Source organism: Mauremys mutica, chromosome 5, assembly GCF_020497125.1.
Source record: "Mauremys mutica isolate MM-2020 ecotype Southern chromosome 5, ASM2049712v1, whole genome shotgun sequence".
Taxonomy (NCBI): domain Eukaryota; kingdom Metazoa; phylum Chordata; order Testudines; family Geoemydidae; genus Mauremys; species Mauremys mutica.
This window is the reverse complement of record NC_059076.1, coordinates 114,551,731-114,573,731: the sequence shown is the minus strand read 5'-3', so window position 1 is coordinate 114,573,731 and position 22,001 is coordinate 114,551,731. Positions and strand designations below refer to the sequence as shown.

At 38.8% G+C, this 22,001-nt stretch overlaps 1 protein-coding gene across 6 annotated transcripts in view; it reads left to right on the top strand.

Moving 5' to 3' along the window:
- The window catches only part of CPEB2 (cytoplasmic polyadenylation element binding protein 2), a 147,559-nt gene that overhangs the window by 31,132 nt on the left and 94,426 nt on the right, over positions 1-22,001 (top strand). For 4 of the 6 annotated variants that reach the window (XM_045018401.1, XM_045018402.1, XM_045018397.1 and 1 more), the window contains exons 4-5: positions 3,362-3,412; positions 20,097-20,120. In XM_045018401.1, the coding sequence (XP_044874336.1) occupies positions 3,362-3,412; positions 20,097-20,120 (75 nt within the window). The remainder of the gene's footprint in view (positions 1-3,361; positions 3,413-20,096; positions 20,121-22,001) is intronic. The other 2 variants (XM_045018399.1, XM_045018400.1) reach the window with 1 other exon arrangement.

Sequence of the window (22,001 nt, the reverse complement as noted above, 5' to 3'; positions counted from 1 at the left end):
ATTAGCATTAGTGCAACAGTAAGATTGCAAGTTCAAATACTAATGTCTCTACTAAAAGTTAATGTTGCTCTCGTAACATTAGCAGTGTTGTTGCACATTTTATACTTCATAAAATACACAAGATACACAACACACCACCAAGTTATGTTGCTGAGTAATCTTAAGGAGATGGCAATTTTAAAATTGCACTATTACCTGAATTTTTTTTACATATCACTGAAAGAGACTTGAAAAAAATATTTTTTTACTTTTTATATTTGACAGAACTTTGTGAAGTTGGGTTCACAGTTTCCTTACCTCTGTTTATGTGGGTCTTTCATGTATCATTAGGGTAAAGAGAAACTTTTGAAAATAGGAAAATATGGTTGTAAAAACAACAAAAGTTTGATAGAGAGAAATGGGAAAACGTAGTACCTGAATCTTCTCTTAGCTTTTTTTAATTGACTGATTTCAGATTGACAATGTCTCTTTAAATTTTCTTTGACTTTTTAGTGTGCTTAACCACTCAAACATGCATTTAATAAGAACATAATTGTATTTTATTAACATCCACTTTCAAAAAAATTGAAAAGAAATTGGAGAATTGTTTAAAAGAAACCCTGATCTTGCAACTGACTTCATGCAGGAAAAACTGTACATCCATACATAATCCCATTAAACCAGTTGCATTCCCTGCAAGTGCCGAGGTTTGCTCACACACAAGAACTTGCAAAAATCAAACTATAATAATAATTATTATATATATGCAAAAATGCTATGTTAAAAATGTTCTTAGGGTTGCAAAGTCAAGCACTCCAAAGGTAAGAAATGCCCAAATTAAGGTTGCCTGTCCAACCAATGCACAAGCCGAATGGGGCTTGGTGAATAAGATAACTGTTCTCTATTTCTTTTTATCCTCCTTCAAACAAACACCATCCCAACCCTACACAAAAAATGAAGTTACTCATTTCATCATAAGCTTGTCTATGGGGCTTAGCAACGTAGTATCTTAAATTTTCTCTCTGTTCTATCTCAAGGAAAGTATTATTCCTGTTTTACAAAGGGATAAACTGAGGCACAGGAACATTAAGAGTAAATTTGCAAAACTCTCCACGATTTTGGAGTACCCAACTTGATATACCCAGGGACGTGATTGTGTTATAGCACTTGATGTTCTCAAAGTACTGTAGAGATACTAATTCATCAGTCCTCACAACAACCCTGTGACTGAGCACGGATGAGTATTATCCCCCTCTTACAGACTAGCACTGGAGAACTGAGACAGAAAGGCCAAGTGACTTGCCTAATTTCACACAGTGAATCAGTAGCAGATCCAAAATTAGAATTTTGGACTGCCTCACTTTCAATTCTGTGCTCACTTTTCCAGAACATACTGCCTTACTGCCAGAGGGGCTGACCAACCACAGCTCCCACTGACTTCGATTGTTGTGAATGCTCAACACAACTGAAAAGTGGACTTCAGTTGTCTCATATTTGGAGCCCAGAAAATAAGGAACATAAAGTACATCTGGAAATTTTTTTTAGTTTAAGTGCTTTGCTCATGATTATGTAGGAAGTCTGTCAAAGCTAGGGATAGAACAGAGCTCTGGGGGGTGTTAATCAACTGCCTTAACCACAAGATTATCCTTTTTCTTTCTGCGGTCATCTTCCTTATTCACCAGACACCTTCAACTTCTAACGTAAATGAGTCAGGGATCCTACGGAATCCTGATTCATTCACTTAAGGACCATGCATTCTGTACACTGAATGAGGAGGGGAACTTGTGGAAAAAGTAGTATGTAGTAATGTAATTAAAAACTGTATCATAATGCACATAAGGAAGCTTTAATTCTGGTATTTTCTCATTTCTGAATACTTGACTTTATAATCAACTTTCTTCTTTTTTGTAGTTTTTTGGTATGTAATTTTCGCATTTGTTTTCTTTTTCTTAAAGAAAAAGGCCAAAGCCAAATTATATTTGAACAGATTTTCAGCGAAAAGCTTTTCTGGGACACAAAAAGATATCATCTTGGGCATCTGGACTATCCCCCTGCCAAATTTCAAGGTCCTGCAGCAAACCATAGAGGCTTTAGTTTTCCAAAGGAAAAAGTCTGAATTTTTCTTATAATGGGAAGTGTTAGGCAACTTGAAAGTGAGAGTGGCTACTGGTTTGTGCATGCATGCTTTAAAGGTACAAGTATGCACAAAATCTTTTAATAATAGTTACTCAGTAGTTGAGTCCTCTGTATGCACAACTCCCACTGAAATCAGCGTGAGTTCCACATACACAGGGCTGCAGGATTGGATCCTTCATTGTCTCAGCAATCATCTGGTTACAGCATGATAATATTGAATTTTCAAATTAAAAATATATGATTTCAGATTATAGTAAAGCAAGAATGTTTTAGTAGCAATAAAATGTATGGATATGTTGGGATTTTTTTTACTTGTGCTTTAAGGCATGTTGCAGTTAAACAGAGCAGCTATTGTAAGTTTCTGTGTAGGTCAGTTTGCAGTACTGTCATGTTTGCAGCTTCCTGTGAACAGAAAACTTCTCCTTTTTTAATAAAAAGGAGATTGGAATGAGGAGACGTTTTTCTATGCACTTTAAACATGAAATTTAACTGACAAGACCCTATTTGCTGCAATAAATATTTTTAAATCCTGGTGTGAGTACATGAGGATTTCCTGTAATTTTTACTTTAACACACTTTTGTATTTTATAATTTTACATTTTTAATCCATGAACTAGCTAGCAGGAATCTCCAAGAAACTTTAAAGAATGTTAGCATTCTAAAGGCTTTTTAAAAAAATTCAGTAATTGAAACATTTTTGTTTTGGTTTGGTTTTGTCAGACTAACTTAGTGGGAAGAACAATATATGCAGCAATTATATTAAGTACAACAAGATGTAATTATAAATCCGTTAAAAGCAAGTTAAATGTTTTAATTTGAACTCAGAACAGGATTTTTGATACATTGGTTCAATGGAGAAATTCCAAACTGAAAAAATTAGACTCTGCTAAACAATGTGCATGTGAACAAGTTTTCACAATGAGTATGAAAGAGAGTACTAGAGCAGCCAGCACTATTTCTGGGTTGCATGAAACAAAAAGTGGCTTTATCCTGTTGGAGCTGATCCCAAAAGCACACTGCAGATCTTATGACCGGAGAATTAAGGTTAAGAAGTTTGTTCTTGTCAACTTTAACTTGGGTCAAGGGTATTGTTGCTAATGTGCTTGGAGTTAAATATTAGCTCTTTATGTCCCCTAGGCAGAATGAAAATACAGTATATATTTAAACTGTAGGCTGTGATTTTTCTTCTTTTTTAAGTATAATAGCTAAAATCACAGTGCCTTTTTTATTTTTTATTTTTTTTAAGGTCGCTTGAGTTATCCACATCCAGGGACTGACAATCTTCTGATGTTAAATGGTAAGCAATAATCTTCTAACAGTTTTTAATTATTTCTAGCTTAGCTTAAATCTGAAATGTTAATGTAAAAATGGAATATTGTATTCTTTTACTGAGTTACCTGTTTCCAGGGACTGTCACCATCTTTCAGCATTAAATGGTAAAAGTTAATCTTACAACAGCTTTTAATTAGATCTAGCTTACTTTAAATTTGAAATTCTCATATGAAAATGTATTTAGTTTCTGTTCCCGAGGAAGACAATATTCTGTTCACCAGAAAACATTTAGTATTTATAGAAAGCAAGAACTAAAAAAAATAGAAAGTATGGATTTCTGACATGGTATATTTTGTGTGAATTATGCAACTAAGGCTGTGTTCGTCTGAAGTAACACTTTCGTGTATGAGTGAGGATTTGGAACTAGCTTTCTTCAAGTTCCTGTGCATATAGCTCCCACTTACGGTGTGCTTGCTTCCCCACAGCATCCAGGAGTTCAGAAGTTTTATCACTAGTGTCTGGAAGGGGTTGTGTATGCACTCTGCCCCCCACTCCACACACACACACACACACACACACCCATGAGAGCATAAAGGACAGAGCAACCCCACCTACCCCACAATTCCTTCTAACTGCTCCTCAGCAGAAAGTCAGAACAGCTTAGTGTCCTCCATATGCAATTTGTGATCTACAATAACCCCCAGTTCTCTTCAGCAGAACTACCACCTAGCCAGTTATTCTCTATTTTGTTGTGCATTTAATTTTTCCTTCCTAAGTTAAACACTTTGCACCTGTCATTATTGTATTTCATCTTGACGATTTCAAACCAATTCTGTAATTTGTAAAGGTCACTTTAAATTCAAATCCTGTTCTTCAAAGTGCTTGCAACCCCTCTCAGCTTGGTGTCATCTGCAATTGATAAGTGTACTCACCACTCCATTATCCATGTGAATAATGAAAATATTGAATAATACTGGACCCAGACTGACCCTTGTGGGACTCCATTATATATGCCTGCCCAGTTTGACTGTGAATTCCTCCATGAGTTCTTGAAGATAATTGCTACCAGTTCTGATATTGCTTCAGCTTAAGTAACCTAGAATGAATTTCTCATTAGGGCCTGCCATCTTGAATGGCCTCATGTACTCATATGACACCTTTCGCCAGACTGAGACCTCTTCAGTCCAAACATCCACAGTATGAATCAACAAGTAACAATCCTGTTGTCTCTTCACTGGTAGTTAGATCCAAACAATGTTTACTGAGAATTCTTTCATTCGGATAATGCCCATGAAGACTGTTAATTGTTGACACATGTAGAAAGGACTGGGGTGCACATCTAAACCAATTCCACATTCGTGGTCTGTGGACATCTGGAGATTTGTCAGCTCACGTAAACATCCTAGAATTGAGGGTGATTCACCAGGCTTGCAAATAGTTTCTACCTCTTTTAAAGCACCAAGCAGTATACATGCTGATGGACAGCTCTATAGCAATGTATTACTTAAACAAGCAAGTGGCAGCAAAATCAGATGACCTGTCAAGAGGTTGTTTCACTGTCGGAATGGTGCATTCTTCACCGTATAGCTCTGACATCTTCCAGGGGAATTGAACCCCCTGACAGATCAGCTAAGCAAAAAGACTTCATCCCCCCACAAATGCTCTTTAAAAGATGCAGTACTAGCAGAGTATTCAGGACACAGGGGTTTCTGCAAATTTACAACCAGAGATTGCAGAGAGTGCCCTCTGTTTTGTTGTTGAGAGGGCCAGACTGGATGTTTTAGCAGACACGTTTCATGTTGCATGGTCAGATCACCTAGTCTGTGCGTTTCTCCTGTTCCTGTTAATCCCCAGGACACTAAGGAAAGTGAGACAAGACAGGGCTCAAATGATCCTAGTGGGTCCATCATGGCCTTACCAGTTCTGGTATCCAGAACTGCTGCACCTCTCCAGTCACTGGTTCATAACTCTCCCACTCCTGATAGACATCTCTCAAGATTCTGGGCACGTGCTCCATCTGGACCAAACATGTCTTCATCTGACAGCATGGAGACTATCTGGTTAACGTCAACAAATAGGGGGAGTTCTGCCAAGGTCCAGGAGATCCTCATGGAATGTAGAAAATCTTCAACCAGGAAAACATATATAGCTAAGTGGAAGCATTTTTCCTTCTGGGTGAAGGTGAGGCAACTTGATCCTGTTGATCCTATTCCATTCATTCTAGACTCTCTACTGCTTTAAAAACAGTAATCAGGCCTAGAATTTAGCTCAATTTAAAATTCACTGCGCTGCAATTATGACCTTTCATCCTCCTATTCACTGTTCCTCTGTGTTTTCCCATTGAACCATCACAAAGAGTCTGAAGGGGCTATTGCAGATGTTTCCACCAGTAGGAGAGATACTACTTTTATGAAACTTGAGCTTAGCCCTTTCTTCACAAATGGGACTTCCATTTGATTCCCTTTCATCTTGCTCCCGCCATCATTAAGGGTGAATTTTTTGGTGGCAGTTACTTCTGGGTGCAGAGTAAGTAAGATCCAAGCACTCATGTCAAATCCCCATTTTTTTTAATGCAGATAGAGTAACTATGGGGCCTCACCCTAAATTTATCCCGAAAGGTGTTTGTGACTTTTACATTAGTCAATATATGCACTTACTGTATTTTTTTCCAAAGCCTTATTCATCCCTTGATGAGGGAAAGTTACATACCTTGGATAACGGAGGGGGTCTCTTCTATTATTTTAATAGAATGAGACTGTTCTGGAGACTTCCTAGACTTTTTATCATGTATGGCAATTTATCAAAGGTTAGACCAGTCCCCCCCTCAAATTATGTAAATGGATTGTGGACTGTATCAAGATTTCATACCTTGTTAATAAGCTACAGCATCCAGTTCCAGTGACTTCTCATTCTGCTAAATCCCAAGCGACCTTAGCAGTGTGCTTCAGTAGTGTTCCAATAGTTGAAATTTGTAGACCAGCTACACGGTCCTCAGTGCCTACATTTACCAACAATTATACTCTGGTGTCAGCATCTAGAGCCTAATATTCGGGTTTGAAGAGAAGGTCTTCAGTCTTTTTCAAATAACCACCTACCTCTCACCACCTGGAACATCAAACTGCTAGTTAAACATCATAAGTGAGATTCACATGCACAGGAACTCAAAGAAAGAGGAATGGTTACTTATCTTATAGTAGCTATTTGTTCTTTGAGGTGTTCTGCATTTGGATCCCATGACCAGTCCTCCATCCCTGCAGCTCGGAGACTATTCATGGGACTCTGGGCAGCGAACAAATTACTGAGCAGTAGGTAAGCTCATTCTGCCCTTTGTGCCCTCCAAGCATGCCGTTGGAGTGTGAGGACATGATGGATGCATGCACGACCCCTAGTGTAGACACCTCTGATAAAACTTCTGAACTCGCGTGGGGGGTGGAGGGTGACAGCACATCATAAATTGAATCCACATGTACAGAACATATCAAAGAACAACTATTACTATAAGGTAAGTAACTGTTCCTTCTTTGAGTACAGGTCTGACTCTCCCCAAGTCATGCTGAAATTAGAGAGTTCATGTTCATATGTCAAAACTTCATGAACATCTGCTTCTCAATGGAGGCATGCTTCTGTAATGTTATGAACTTTGGTTACATTGCTTTTTATGTCTACAGAAAGATGCAGAGCTAGAGGATCATGTTAAGTGCAACAATAAATCAGAATTTTTACACACAGGTCTTGTAGACACTAACAAAAATGTAGACCTGTAATTCTCCATTCGTGTAGCTGCATCAGAACTGACAACAGTGGAAGTTGCAGTGTAGACTTGGTACAGCTATTTTTGCTACTATGGCCTTGTCTGCACTGACAGCCATGTGTAGGGTATGTGTAGCTACACACAGCAGTGAAAAGCAGGTAGTGAAAGGCTCTGGCAGGGGAAGGCAGCAGGCAAAGTGTCCAGCATCAACTTCCCTTGCTGCTGGAGTCTTTCATTGGAGCAGGGAAAGGGTCTGGTGACAGGGAGCTTCCGTAGTCTTTCCCTGTTGCTTCCCCTCTGCCAGAACCTTTTGCTGTTCCTGGAGCCTTTTTGCTATGGCACGGAAAGGCTCAAGCAGCTCCTCATTTCTGGAGCGTTTCCCCACTGCCTCCCTGCTGCCAGAGCCTTTCTCTGTGATGGGGAAAGTTTCCAACAGCGGAGAGGCAGCAGGACTCTACATTGCTAAAAATTGTAGAGGTGGGGGAACTGCTTGGACATGTAGACAGCTGTGTAGGGTATATACCCTAATGTTCTGGCATGTCTTTACTTGTTAAACAACATAAACTGTGAGGCAGTGCTTTTTATACCGGTGCTAAGGAGGCGTGCCATGTATATATGTTACATGCTGCTGCTAAGTGTAGACATAGCGAGTGTTGATGCCATTGGAGAATTATGAGTCAAAGCTTTGCTGATGAAAACACAATCATAGTAAGAAGACTTTGTATTGAGATTAGAGGCCTTGGGCATGATTTTTTTCCCCATTGTCTTGCACCTTGTGTAGTCATTGGTACCTGTGCAAAATGGGGTATAAAATGCTGCAAAATCAGAATTCTCCAATATAGTATTTTAAGTGAGTGGAGTAGTCCGATTTGTGTACTGTTACACCAGAAAAAGTTGAGTATTACACATGGGGCTAGTCTGGAGAATCAGGTTGTTTGGGTAATGTGCTGCCCTTTTAGAGATGATTACAAACTTTAATGGATGAAAAACAGCTGTTTACTGTTGAAATAAAATTTACCACATGGCAGTACAGACCCTATATCCCCAAATTTTGGCTGGAAACTAGATTACATTTAGATGTCCTTGATGTTAAAAAACTTACTCCAGCAATGACTTAGTTACAACAGTAACAACTACAACCACAAAGCTAAGTGGCAGCCTGTGGATGCTATGGCCCTCTGTTCATTTCAGGTCTTCACTTTTTAAACAGAGATTCATTCCAGTGGCTTAAAAATAGCAGTGGATGGACCAGAAACTTGCACACTAGATATCCCACTTCTGGAAGCTGCTCCATGCACATGTCCATTGATTTAATGAAACTAAGTGGGTGTAAAGAAAATCTCTTCTACGACTACTACTACTGCTACACTTTATGAACAACTGTCAAATGTTTCAATATAATCCAATGTAGGAGATTCATATTTTTGATTCAACTTTCAATCTGCTAGCCTTTTTAGAATTTTGAGGCTTCTCTCTTCCCACTATGCTAGCTCTTTTACCATATAAGACATTAGGTTATGCAATGGTATATTTTGTGGATTCTCTGCTCTGATCAATGATCTTGGGAGAATAGACCTTTATACTTTTGGCCTACTCAAACAAAGTAACCTTGTCATAAAGAGAGAGAATCTATATCTGGAGAGTGATCTTGTTGTCGATTAAATCAATGCAATTTTGCCGTTGATTGGTTCCCCAATGCAGTTTGGAAGTTAGCAGTCAGCATAATAGCTATAATTCTTTAAAAGCCTCAAATATATGTAAGTTTTATTGCTCTTATTAAAAAATCATTTAAAAGCCTGATTTCATAGATTGCTTTTTAACTGATTTTGATCTTTTTAATAGAAGAGCACTCTTGTCAGGTATTCTAGGTTGTTCTTTGTGTGGCTCTGAATATTCCCTGTTATGGGTAATAGGCTGCAGCAATCAGCACAGTGGCAGAACTTGCTCCAGGCAGTGCGAGTTACAGTGCACATGCACTCACTCCAATCCCTCCTCTCAGCATCTTTGAACATGCCAAAGGCAAGACTATTTAAGGGGATGCTGCATCATCTACCACATCAGTTCCTTCCAACTACTTGTGCCAGATGGAAGTGAACCACTGGCCTTGAGATCTGAGGGTCTTTTTCCTCTTATACTAGTGTTTTAGATAATTGTTGATAACTTGAAATGTTAGTTTAATTAGGGTTTGTAGTTATAGTTAGTTTAGTATAGTTGTTTGTTTCTGTGTGACAGTGAAACCGAAGAAGAAGAAAAAGTCAGGATTTAATAGACACTTATCCTGCTCAGCCATCTTTCCAGCACCAAATGACCACATTGATTACCTTAAGGATATGTCTAAATTGCAAATAAAACCTGCAGCTAGCCTGTGTCAGCTGACTTGGGCTCAGGCTAAAGAGTTGCTTAATTGCGGTATAGATGTTTGAGCTGGGGCTGCAACCTGAACTGTAGGTCCCTTCCACCTCACAGGGTCCTAGAGTCAGGGCTCCAGCCTGAACAATTAAACAGTCCCTTAGCCTGAGCCCCATGAGCATGGGCCAGCATCGAATTTTTAAATGCAGTGTAGACATTCTCTAAGTGCCTTGGTGAAGGTTGTTCTCCTTCTGTTTGTCAGACTCTTACACCTAAAGTGATGAGGAGAGGCAAAATAGACTGCAGGTGTTCTAGACTAAGGATGCTGCCAGGCCTCTGGGCTCTAGGAGATTGATTTGAAGATTTAGGCTTGTTTCAGCTCTGACCGCCTCATCTAGTAAGGTTAAGGTGCATAAAGAATTCCGTGATCTGTGTCTCTGCTGGTTCAGGCTTCTGTCTCTGTTTTATCAGAGCCTCCTGTTAAAGCTGATAAGGTGTTTGAAGGCACAGTCAGGTCAGCTGACAACAAGGGAACCTATGATTAAACCTCGATTCCAACTATGTTGGTTCAGAAAAAGATGAGGGAGAAGACAGCCTCTGTTGCTCTGAGCCAGATCTCATGGGTCAGATTTATTGGATCCATCTGATATGGATGTGTCTTCTGCCGTTCCTACTCTGAGACCAAAATCAGTTCTGCAATTGGCTTCACATTCCAGGGTAATGGAGTGGAGTCTCTCTTCAGATCCAGTGATGCCTAAGCCTGTAAGAGTGGCATCATTGCCCGCTCCTACTCTGATGCTGATACCAGATCCAAAAGACAGCTATTGCTGTGGTGACAGATGAGTGTTACTGTTCAGCATCTGAGTGTTCATCAGATCTGGGGTGGGGGAGAGGAAAAGAGAGACTTCATTGGTTCTGATATCTAAATCTCCTTCACCTGAAAGGAGGGGTAAAGAGGAAGATATTATGAGCCTTTCTCCAGATCCATCTTTACCTCCTCCTAAGACTCCTACAGGATCTCCAGGCAAATCTTTCTCACTTTTTGTGTCTCTGCATCCTCCAGTGCCATTGCTCTCTCTGGTAAAATTCATAGTGGAACTGAAGTTGGATCCACAGTTAGAAGAGGATGGAGAAAGAGTTTAAAAGATCTGAACCATCCAGATATATGCCACCTACTTCTAGCTTTCCTCAATCTTTTGGACAATTTGTGTCTTCTAATCCTATAGGTATGTTCCCAGATCCCATCTATTGGAGAGATTGGCCTTCCTGGTCTCAGTGACCTTATTGGGCTACCCCATGAGAGTTCTTGAATCCTCCACCTTATTGATGAAGTAGTGACATCCTTATTGACAAGGATCTGGCTGCTGAGGAATCTTTGGATCCAATTTGACCAGATGCATGTGCAACTCAGATTGGTGGCCCTTAAAACTTTTTCTGAGGAAGAGGATGAGTAATTAGTTCCTCTTTTTGAGCAGGATCAGGTGGATACAGAATTTGTTGCCTGATGAGCATATGGGCATTGATTCTGCGTTGTCTCCTTCTACGGATGATTTACAAATCTATGAATTATTGGATTGTATTGTATTGACTTTGAACTTCCTTTCAATTGTTGTGGAAGAAGCGTCACATCCAGTATATGACATTTTTTTTGGTGCTCCTTCCAAGAATAGAATTTCATTACCAAATTGGATGGTCTCTTTTATAACCTGCTAAAGCTGTTTGGGCTATCCCTGCTTGTTAACCTATCTCTAAAAAGCAGATAAACTTTATCAAATACCACAAGCGGGGTTTTAGTATTTACATACTCACTCCATATCAAATTCTTTGATGGTTGCAGCTGCCAGTAATAGATTTAGGCCTGGTCACGCCCATTTGACTCCTGGTTATAGAGAGAAGGTTTTTCTTTCTTCTCTAGGGATTAGAGTGGCTAATTAGCAGGCAGTGATGGCCCATTACTGGTTTCATTTGTGGGAGAAAATTGGCTTTGTTTGTGCAGAAGTGACACTAGATGATCAGAGGAGACTGGCCAGTAAATATCGGCAGAGGAACAAAATGTGGCAAAATATGCTCTCAGGGCTTCTTTTGATGTTCCTGCCTCTTCATTCAGAGCTTTGGCATCTGCTGTTACCTTGAGAAAGCATGCATGGACTGGATACTAAATGTAAAGATAAGCATCTCCCCTTTGAGGGTGATGGTCCTTTTGGTAATAAAATGGACAAATTACTAGAAAAGTTAAGAGACCAGGTCTGCTGTTCACTTGATTTATATCCTATTCCTAGAAAGAGACCTCCTACCTCCTTTTCATTACTAGAGACAGATTTATCCCCAGTCTTCAACTTATTTTTCATCTCAGAAATGTTACCTTCATCAGCAGACTACATCATCTTTTCAGTCTTAACATAAAAAGAAATAATTCAGATCTAGGCCTAAACTGAAGCAATCTGCTCTTTCTCTTTCGTCTTTACTGACTAAATGGCCTCAGATTTAACATGAGGATCAAGAGTCCTTCTCTCCCTTTGTTTGGGGACATTTTAATCCATTTTATCAACAACGGGAGGCTTATTACATTGGACAAGTGGGTCCTAGAAATAATAGTAAAGGGCTATGCAATACAGTTAGAACAGTTACCTCCTTTCAGTTCCCCTCTCCTTCCCTTTTCAGGGTTATGAGGTTATTCTGTCAAAAGTTCAGAAATTGCTTCTGATAGGTTCTGTGAAAAAAGTACCCAAGTATCTATGCGGTCAGAGGTTTTAATCAATATTTCCTGATCTAGAAAAAAGATGAGGGTTTATGTCCAATTATAGATTTAAGGAAATGGAAAAGGTTTGTTGAGAAGTTGCATTTTGGAGTGCTAACCCTAGTCTCCCTAATTGCCTCACCTTCAATTATAGACTCGTTCACAACTCTCTATTTAAAACATGTTTCTATTCAGCCAAATCATCGGAAATACTTCCATTTGATGATAGCACAAAGACATTGTCAGTACAAGATCCTGCCATTTGAGTGCTCAGAGCTTTTCTGTATTAGCAGTGCATCTCAGAAGATAGGGTATTTGTTTAATCCTATTTAGAAAACTGGCTGCTGAGGTCATCTTCCTGCAAAGATCTGCTAGGTTACATCCTCTGCTAGGTTACATCTGCTAGTCTACCTCCCTTTTTACGGATTTTAGATTCTTTCTGAATATAAGAAAGTAAAATCTATGCTCATCTCAGGAAATCTGTTTTTATATTGTCTATAATGTAGTAGTAGGAAGAGCTTTCCTCCCAGAGGAAAGACTTTTGAAGATAGTGTGCAGTCTATTTTAGAGATTTGTCATTGATTCCAGGCAATACTTTTCTTGTTGGGTCTGATGAGTCTTATGCCAATGATTACTTATGTTATTCTGTTTGCATGCCTCAGGGTAAGGCCAAAGCAGCATTGGTTGGCTCAAGCTTACAAGCCAAATCTGGACAGTCTTCATATGTTAATTGTCATGCATCAGTACATTTTTAGATTCTTTGTGGTGGACAAACTGTGAATTAGTCTTTTCAAGGGGGTCCTGTTCAATCCCCCCTTGCCATCCAGCACATAACATCTGTTGTATCTAACAATGAGTGGGGAGCTCATCTGGACTCTTTTTTTATAGTTCACAGTCACTTGGTGTCTCAGGAAAAGAATTTTGTACATAAACATTTTAGAATTGTGTGCCATTCTTCTGGCTGTCAGATCTTTTCTTCCTCATGTAAATGGGAAGACTGTTCAGTTAGTGACAGACAATACAATGGCTGTGCAATGTCAACAAATAAAGAGGTACCCGTTCTTCTCTACTAGGTGCTGAGGCAGTCAATCTATGGTACTGGTGCATTCTTCACAGTGTCTATCCAGTGGCACTGCATCTAGCAGGGGAGAGCAGTGTGTTCACAGATTAGTTTAGCAGAGGCGGTTCTCAGATGCATGAGAGATCACTAAAGGATCAGGTGATGTAAGAGATTTTCTCCAGCTAGGGTCAGCCCCATGTTAGACCTGCTTGTGACAAGGTTCAACAAAAAGTCTCTCTTCTGATCAAGAGTGGGAAAGGACAGTCACATGATCTTGGATGCTTTCCTAATGCATTGGGGAGAGCCTTTTGTATGCTTTTCTAGCCTTTCCATTAATTCAGAAGCTAAAGGGAAAACAAGACAAGATAGGGCAAGAGTGATCCTGATTGCTCCAGCTTGACTGAGACAGCAGTGGACATGTTCCAGCAGTCACAGGGAGTCTGTATCTCTCCCTTATCCCCCTGTTTCTAGGCCTGTTGTCACAGCAGCAGGACAGGACTCTTCATCCAGTCTCTCCATCTGACAGCCTGTACTGTCAGACTTTGACTAATCTAAAATACTCTTGTTCCTTGTTGGTTCAAAATGGGTTGCTTAATTCTAGAAAATAATTTAAGAGGAAAGATTATTACTTGAAATGAGTTAGATTTGCTCCTTGGATGCAAGGCAAATATGACTCACCAGTTACAGCTTCTATTCCCTGTATATTGGAGTATTTTACTGTATTTAAAGTCTGAGGGTCTCTAATTCTTCTTTAAGAGTTCGTTTAATGGCTTTCTCATCTTATCATGCTTTGATGGCAGATCATTACTTGTGCATAATGCAGCTAAAAGGTTTACAAAGGGAATATCTAACTTGTACCTCCCCTTGAGAGATCTGTTTCCAACATGGGATCTTAATTGGTTTTAGTGAGGCTTATGAAGCGCCTTTTGAACCTTTGGAAGTGTGTTCCTTATTTTAACTATTAAAACTATGTTTATTGTTGCTATAACATAAGACAGAAGGGTGAAAAAATTGCAGGCATATCTGCCATTTGCTATTTTTCATAAAGACAAAGTGGTTCTTAGACCTGATCCCAGGTTTTTACCAAAAACACTATCCGAGTTTCACATGAGTCAGACAACTAATTTACCAGTGTTTTTTCCAAAGCCACATGCTAATAAAGGGAATCTGCTTTACATACTTTTGAGGCTAGAAGAGTTTGAGCATGTTGTTTAAACAGAACTAAAGATTTTAGGAGTTCATATAAGTTTTGTTTCTTATGGTAAGAACTGTATGGGTTACAATGTATCTGCTCAGCCTGTTTCCAGATTGGTTAAACAATGTATTCTTGAATATTACAAGTTAGCGGCAGTCCCAGTGCCTACTACTGTGAGATCTTATTCCATGAGGGCAGTGGTAGCATCTTTAGCTTATCTTAAACTTGTTCCTAATGGGAAATCTGTAAGGCTGCTGTTTGGAAGTCAGTCCATACATTATACTTTGGATCTGGTTTCAAGAGCAGATGCTAGATTTGGTAAAACAGTGTTTTGATTGTTATTTAATTAGAACTCTGTTACCTCCTGAGTGTTTTCAGCACTACTAGTCAAACTACCCATAAGTGGTAATATGCAGGGCCACTCAAAGAAGTTAAGGTTACCTACTTATAACTGGAGTTCATTGAGATGACTGCATATTCACACTTCCTACTGACCTTCCTCCTGCCCATTTCTCAGACTCCTATCTTGGTTTCTCTGGGTCAGCGGTAGAAGGAACTGAGGCGGTAGAGGGCACAGTGCCACCTTATATAGATTTGCCCACAGAACATTTGAAGATGCTGAGAGAGCAGGTAGGATGGCTGCATGTGTATTATAACAGGCACTGCTTGGAGGAAGGTCTATTAAGCTGCAGTGGCTGGCATATTACCCATAAGTGGTAATATGCACAGTTGTCTCAAAGAACTCTGGTTACAAGTAAGTAACCTTAATTTCTACATGTCTGGTAACAAATTTACTAAACTGAATATTTAAAGTTTTCAGGACAAAAAAATAATTATTTAAACATTTCCCTACAAAGAGAAACAGAAAGTGAAACTGACTAGTCTGCTTTTATTGTTCAAAGTTGAACCAAGTGTAAAAAGTAAATAAACAGCAGAAACAGTAAAAAGTGCAATAGCTTTTTAACATTCTTTAAGTCCTAACAATCAAAAAGTGTAATACAGATAAGGAAACATGACATGCTTTTAAAAATGTGATACCCTGATAGTTTCTTTGTCGTCTTTACCTCATAGAGGAAGAAATTCTTTGTGTAGCAAATAACTACAAAAGGTCAAATATAAAGTGTTCTAAATAGAATTGTGCAAATTACTTGTTTTGGGGTTCAGTGGCTGTTCTTCATCTAATGTCAAGCCTAAACTTGTTGATGGTCAGTTTATATCCATTTGTTCTTGCATCCACATTGGCACATAACTTAAATAACTCATCTCCCTCCTTGATATTTATCCCTCTGGTATATTTATAGAGAGCGCAATCATATCTGCCCTCAGCCTTCGGTTGATTAGGCTAAACAAGCCAAACTCTTTGAGTTTCCTCTCATAAGGTAGGTTTTCCATTCCGCTGATCATCCTAGTAGCCTTCTCTGCACCTGTTCCAGTCTGAATTCATCTTTCTTAAACATGGGAGACTATAATTGCACACAGTATTCCCGATGAGGTCTCCCCAGTGCCTTGTATAATGATGATAACGCTTCCCTATTTCCAGTGGAAACAGGGAAGCGTTATCATCATTATACAAGGCACTGGGGAGACCTCATCGGGAATACTGTGTGCAATTATAGTCTCCCATGTTTAAGAAAGATGAATTCAGACTGGAACATCTCACCTATTGCATCCTAGGACTACATTAGCCTTTTTCATGGCCACATCACACTGACAGCTCATATTCATCCTGTGATCAATCAATACACCCAAGTCTTTCTCCCCCCTCTGTTACTTCCAACTGATAAGTCCCCTGCTTATACAGAAATTCTAGTTGTTAGTCTCAAAGTGCATGACCTTGCACTTTGCACTGTTAAATGTCATCCCATCTCTATTACTCCAGTTTTCAAGGACCTTCAGATCTGCTTGTATGATATTCCGGTCCTCTTCTGTGTTGGCAATACCTCCCAACTAAGTATCATCTGCAGATTTTATTAGCACACTCCTAATTTTTGTGCCAAGGTCATGAATGATATTGTTAAATAAGATTGGTCCCCAAACCCGTCCCTGAGGAACTCTACTAGTAATCTCCCTCTCCCCAACCCCCTCAAAAGGGATATTCACCCCTTCGTGTCAACTGTTGGAAATGGGCCACATCCACCCTAATGAATTGGCCGCGTTAGCACTGACCCCCCACACACTCGGTAAGGCAAATCCCATCTTTTCATGTGCTGTGTATTTATACCTGCCTACTGTATTTTCCACTCCATGCATCTGATGAAGTGGGTTATAGCCCACGAAAGCTTATGCCCAAATAAATTTGTTAGCCTCTAAGGTGCCAAAAGGACTCCTTGTTGTTTTTGCTGATGAAGACTAAAACGGCTACCCTGTGAAACTTCTCAAAAAAGGAGATCAGGTTGCTCTAGCATGATCTACTTTTTTGTAAAATCATGTTGTATTTTATCCCAATTAATGTTCACCTCTGTGTCCTTAACTACTTTTTCTGGCAAAATTTTGTTCCACAACCTTGCATGCTATTGAGGTCGAACTAACAGACTTGTTGTTTCCTAGATCATTTTTCCCCCTTTCTTAAAAATAGGTACTGTATTAGCAAATCTCCAGTCACAGGAAATGACCCCCGAGGTTATGGATTAATTAAAAATTCTTGCTATTGGGCTTGCAATTTCATGTGCCAGTTCCCTTAATATTCTTGGATGGAGATTATCTGGGCCCCCAATTTGGTCCCATTAAACTGTTTGAGTTTCACTTCCAACTTGAATGTGGTAATTTCTACTTCCATATTCTCATTTCCATTAGCCACCCTGCCACTGCCCCTAAATGTCTCATTGCCTCAGGTTTTTAATAAGGGTAAAATATTCTTTTAGGAGTTGGACCATGCCTAGATTATCTTTTAATATTCACCTCATCCTCAGTACTTAGTGCTCCCATTTCTTCTTTCAGTCTTTTCTTTTTTTATACACACACAAATATAACACAAATTCGGATATAATGCAGTAAAGCAGTGCTCTGGCGGGGCGGGGCTGCGCACCCCATTGGATCAAAGCAAGTTCGATACAACGCAGTTTCACCTATAACGCGGTAAGATTTTTTGGCTCCTGAGGACAACATTATATCAGGGTAGAGGTGTATGTGGTTATAGAACCTTTTTACTATTGTTTTTAATTTCCTTTGCAAGATTCAGCTCTGCTTGGCTTTTGCCAGTTGACTTTTTCCCTATACTTTCTGACCTTCAAGAGGTAGTTTTCCTTGCTGATCCATCCCATCTTCTGGATATACTTGCTCATCCAGTGTGGTCTGCAACCCTTCCCTGTGAAATTTCTACCCTTGCTTGGGATGCAGGCTTCAGATAGCTTCTGCATCTTGACTTAAAGAAATTCCAAGACTCCTCCACATTCAGACCTTGAGTTCTTTAGGCCAATCCATATTCCTAACTACCAGTAATTCCCTTTAATTTTTTTAAAGTTTGCCTTTTTTAAGTCAAGGACTCTAGTTGCAGATCTACACAAGGAGAGTAAACAATGTGATGGCAGCAAATGTGTCATGTTAGTGCCATGATTTGTTTTTTGTTTTCTCCTGGCTGGGCAAAATACTCGCAGACTTTTTGGAGATATTTTGGCACATTAATGTAACTTTAATACATGTATATCAAATATCCTAGCAGATGCACCATTTTCTTGCAACTGCAGCATTGTATTTTAAATAATAGGTTTTTTTTCTACGTCTAGTTTTCTTTTTGTTTCCAAGAGTTCACATGCTACTATTATTTAAAACACATAAACATAAAAATTTTGTAAGTGTCCTACCAAAACGTCTTTCATGAGAAGCGAAAAGATTGTCTTAACAGTATGAAAATTTGAGAACACTGCTGAACTGGTTTGGATGACAAAGGGAAGCAAAACTGGATGAACAGAGCAGAGATAATATTAGTGTTCGTGCCTAAGGGACTTATTAGTGTATATTAGGCCAAGATTCTATTTTTATATTACCCGTGAGTGTATGCGTGCCACTATAGTCATGCTAAAAATTGACTAATCAGTATGGGCTTGATGCATTTGGATTTTCCCTTACTGTTGTAACTGTATTTGTGAAAGGGAGGGGAAAATGTATAATTCTTCCAGGTGACACTAAAAATATTAACTTCAAAATGAGTTCAGTATAATATAGCTAGGGGGAAAATGGTGACTGCTGTCTGAGGATTCAAGAGTAATAGGATTAAATTAGAGAAAAAATGTAATGGGAGGCTTTTCAGAGTTCTACAAATAACCTGGTAAATCCCTGATAGGAAAGGGCCTGAAGAAGAAAAGGAGTGATGCTAAATAAAATTAAAGACCATGTTTGTGCAAATGGGCATTACTATAATACAGATATTCTATAATACTGAAGTGGGGAGATGAATAAATCAGAGGAGGTTCTTTGGTTTCTGAGACCATCTGCATATCTACGGCCCTGATCTTGCATTCTGTGGGTGGATCTGTGCACATAGTCACATTGAACTCAAAGGAGCCCTGAGTGGGCACAGAGGTCCACTTGCAACATTAGGCTCGGAAGAATGTTTTCTGTTTAAATAATTACTGTATTTAGAAAATTTTAGTATCTTCCCATCTTGTCATTAAAGAAATTATTCTCAAGTACTAAATCTGTGAAGAAGGAACTGAAAATATTTTTATAAAAGCATAGTACTGAAAGACAAATTATATGTAACTTATTACTTATCATTCACTCTTTACATGTTAGTAGTTTGCTTTTTTTGCTAAAAGGCTAGAATGCTGAAAAATAGCATCAGTGTGTTGTGTGGAGTCTTCTGAATTGTAACCATTAGCACAATCTCTTCATGAGTCCTGTAACACTCAAAAATGAGGTAAATCTTGATTTAGTGGTAATGTATTTGACTTCGTTGCCTTGGCTTTATGCAAGTGTTTATAATACAATGTCATTTCTTGTGACTTACGCTCTGATTTTGTTTAGTACCACAAGGAGTCTTTTGTTTAAAACAAAACCTTGTGCTTAATTTTCTGCTAGCTCTTTTCATGGAAAAGGAAGGTCATGGCTTATAGCATTTGTATTGTCACTGCAAAGAACTGTACAGACTGTTCCATGGACCAGCATGTTTGTCTGATTCATTTAACTCTTACTACACTAATTTAAAGTAACATTTTCTCTTTATTAGCAAAATCTTGTACATTATTTAAATTCTGTCAGAGTCTGAGGCAATGAGCTGAGAAAGACAGAAGCTAAATTACAGAGGTTATATTAAATGTAATACTTATATAGAGAGGATATAATTAATTAAGAAGAGTATAAGGGCATAGTAGAAAATTACAAAATTATAAATATATTTAAAGTTAAAGAAATTATTCAAAATTATTTTGATGTATGTAAAGCATACTCTTCTATATCCAGTACTTGGTGCATAGGCAACAAAAAAAGTAAAAAAGCACAGTATTTGAAAAATGGCTTTAGTTTAATGTGATCACATATAGGTATATCAGTAGCAACTTCTTATGCAGATTAGTGCAATTCATCAATTACCCACATCGTTCTTTGTATAATTATTTTTATATGTGGGCATGGTACATACAGTTCTTTGACATTTTACAATTTGTCCTTTGTTTACATGCAGCAAGGAGTTATGGGAGAAGACGAGGTAATTCATTTATGTTTGCTACAGTACAGTTATTCTGATTGGGCTGATATTGATCATTGTGATTTAATTACTCCAGATTATTGATTTTAGATTTGTTTTGTCTGCATGTTTAATCAGTTTTTGCAAAAAAGTGATCTGTTTTGGTCATTGATTTCTTGTGTTAGTGAGTTTGAATCACAGATCTTTTAATCAATTAAAACACATTGTAGCACTAATCATAATTTCACTAACACTTAAAGTAAATACTCTCTGTACTATCTTTATTAAAAGTGTACATAACTCTGATTTGTTTTTCCACAATTCTTCTTCCCTTAACACTTCATATAAGTGATGGTATACACAGCTCAGTTAAAAGAATTGTCACAGTTTTACTAAAGAATTGTGGGAAAAAATTCTGAGAAACAGCACACGGGACAAGTTGTCAGCTGATGTACATTGGCATAGCTCCCTGGACTTCCAAGGAGCTACCCTAATTTAACCACCTGAGAATCTGGCCCACTATCTCTATATAAGCCACATTGAGTGTAATATGTGAATCTCAAGATTTTTGGATAAATCCAGGTATTAACAAGATACAGATATTTTCATGTCTAAGTCACTGGTTCACATCTGTCCTAGTTCAGTACAGACCATTATCTGATAGCTGCTCCTTAGTCCCCCTTTAGAGAAATGAGTTGATGATCCAGTCTCTACTGTTCAGGTATCCATATCATAAAACACCACCGTGTTTCACAATTTCTGGAAGTTTCAGCACAGGCCAATTACTATTTAGTGGCATTTGGAATTGAATTACCTTTTTGCTGATAGTGTTGCATTCCGTTTGTAGTCCAGTATTGTTGCTAAAGCTGTGTAGAGAAGCTCGCAGTTCCATTAATTGTTTTTTGATTACATAGAGAACTAGAGTGTCCTTTGCTAACAGTACAATACTTCTTATAGTTGTTTCATTTCATTATTTGTTTTAATTTTATGTATTGTGCTAATTCTTTAAAATTACCAAAATAAATTTTAATATTGAATTTAGTGGAGTTGTTAAATGGTTATCCTTGATATATATTTAATTACTGTTTAATAGCAACACTATATACATGAGTGAGAGAGGTATTCTAAGCCCCTGGTTTGTTAACAATTACAGCTCTATTTTGTAGAAGCAGCAAAGAATCCTGTGGCACCTTATAGACTAACAGATGTTTTGCAGCATGAGCTTTCGTGGGTGAATACCCACTTCTTCGGATGCAAGTAGTGGAAATTTCCAGGGGCAGGTTTATATAGGAAAGCAAGAAGCAAGCTAGAGATAACGAGGTTAGTTCAGCCAGGGAGGATGAGGCCCTGTTCTAGCAGTTGAGTGAAAACCAAGGGAGGAGAAACTGGTTCTGTAGTTGGCAAGCCATTCACAGTCTTTGTTTAATCCTGAGCTGATGGTGTCAAATTTGCAGATGAACTGGAGCTCAGCAGTTTCTCTTTGAAGTCTGGTCCTGAAGTTTTTTTGCTGCAGGATGGCCACCTTAAGATCTGCTATTGTGTGGCCAGGGAGGTTGAAGTGTTCTCCTACAGGTTTTTGTATATTGCCATTCCTAATATCTGATTTGCGTCCATTTATCCTTTTCCTTGGAGACTGTCCAGTTTGGCCGATGTACATAGCAGAGGGGCATTGCTGGCATATGATGGCATATATTACATTGGTGGACGTGCAGGTGAATGAACCAGTGATGGTGTGGCTGATCTGGTTAGGTCCTGTGATGGTGTCGCTGGTGTAGATATGTGGGCAGAGTTGGCATCGAGGTTTGTTGCATGGATTGGTTCCTGAGCTAGAGTTACTATGGTGCGGTGTGCAGTTACTGGTGAGAATATGCTTCAGGTTGGCAGGTTGTCTGTGGGCAAGGA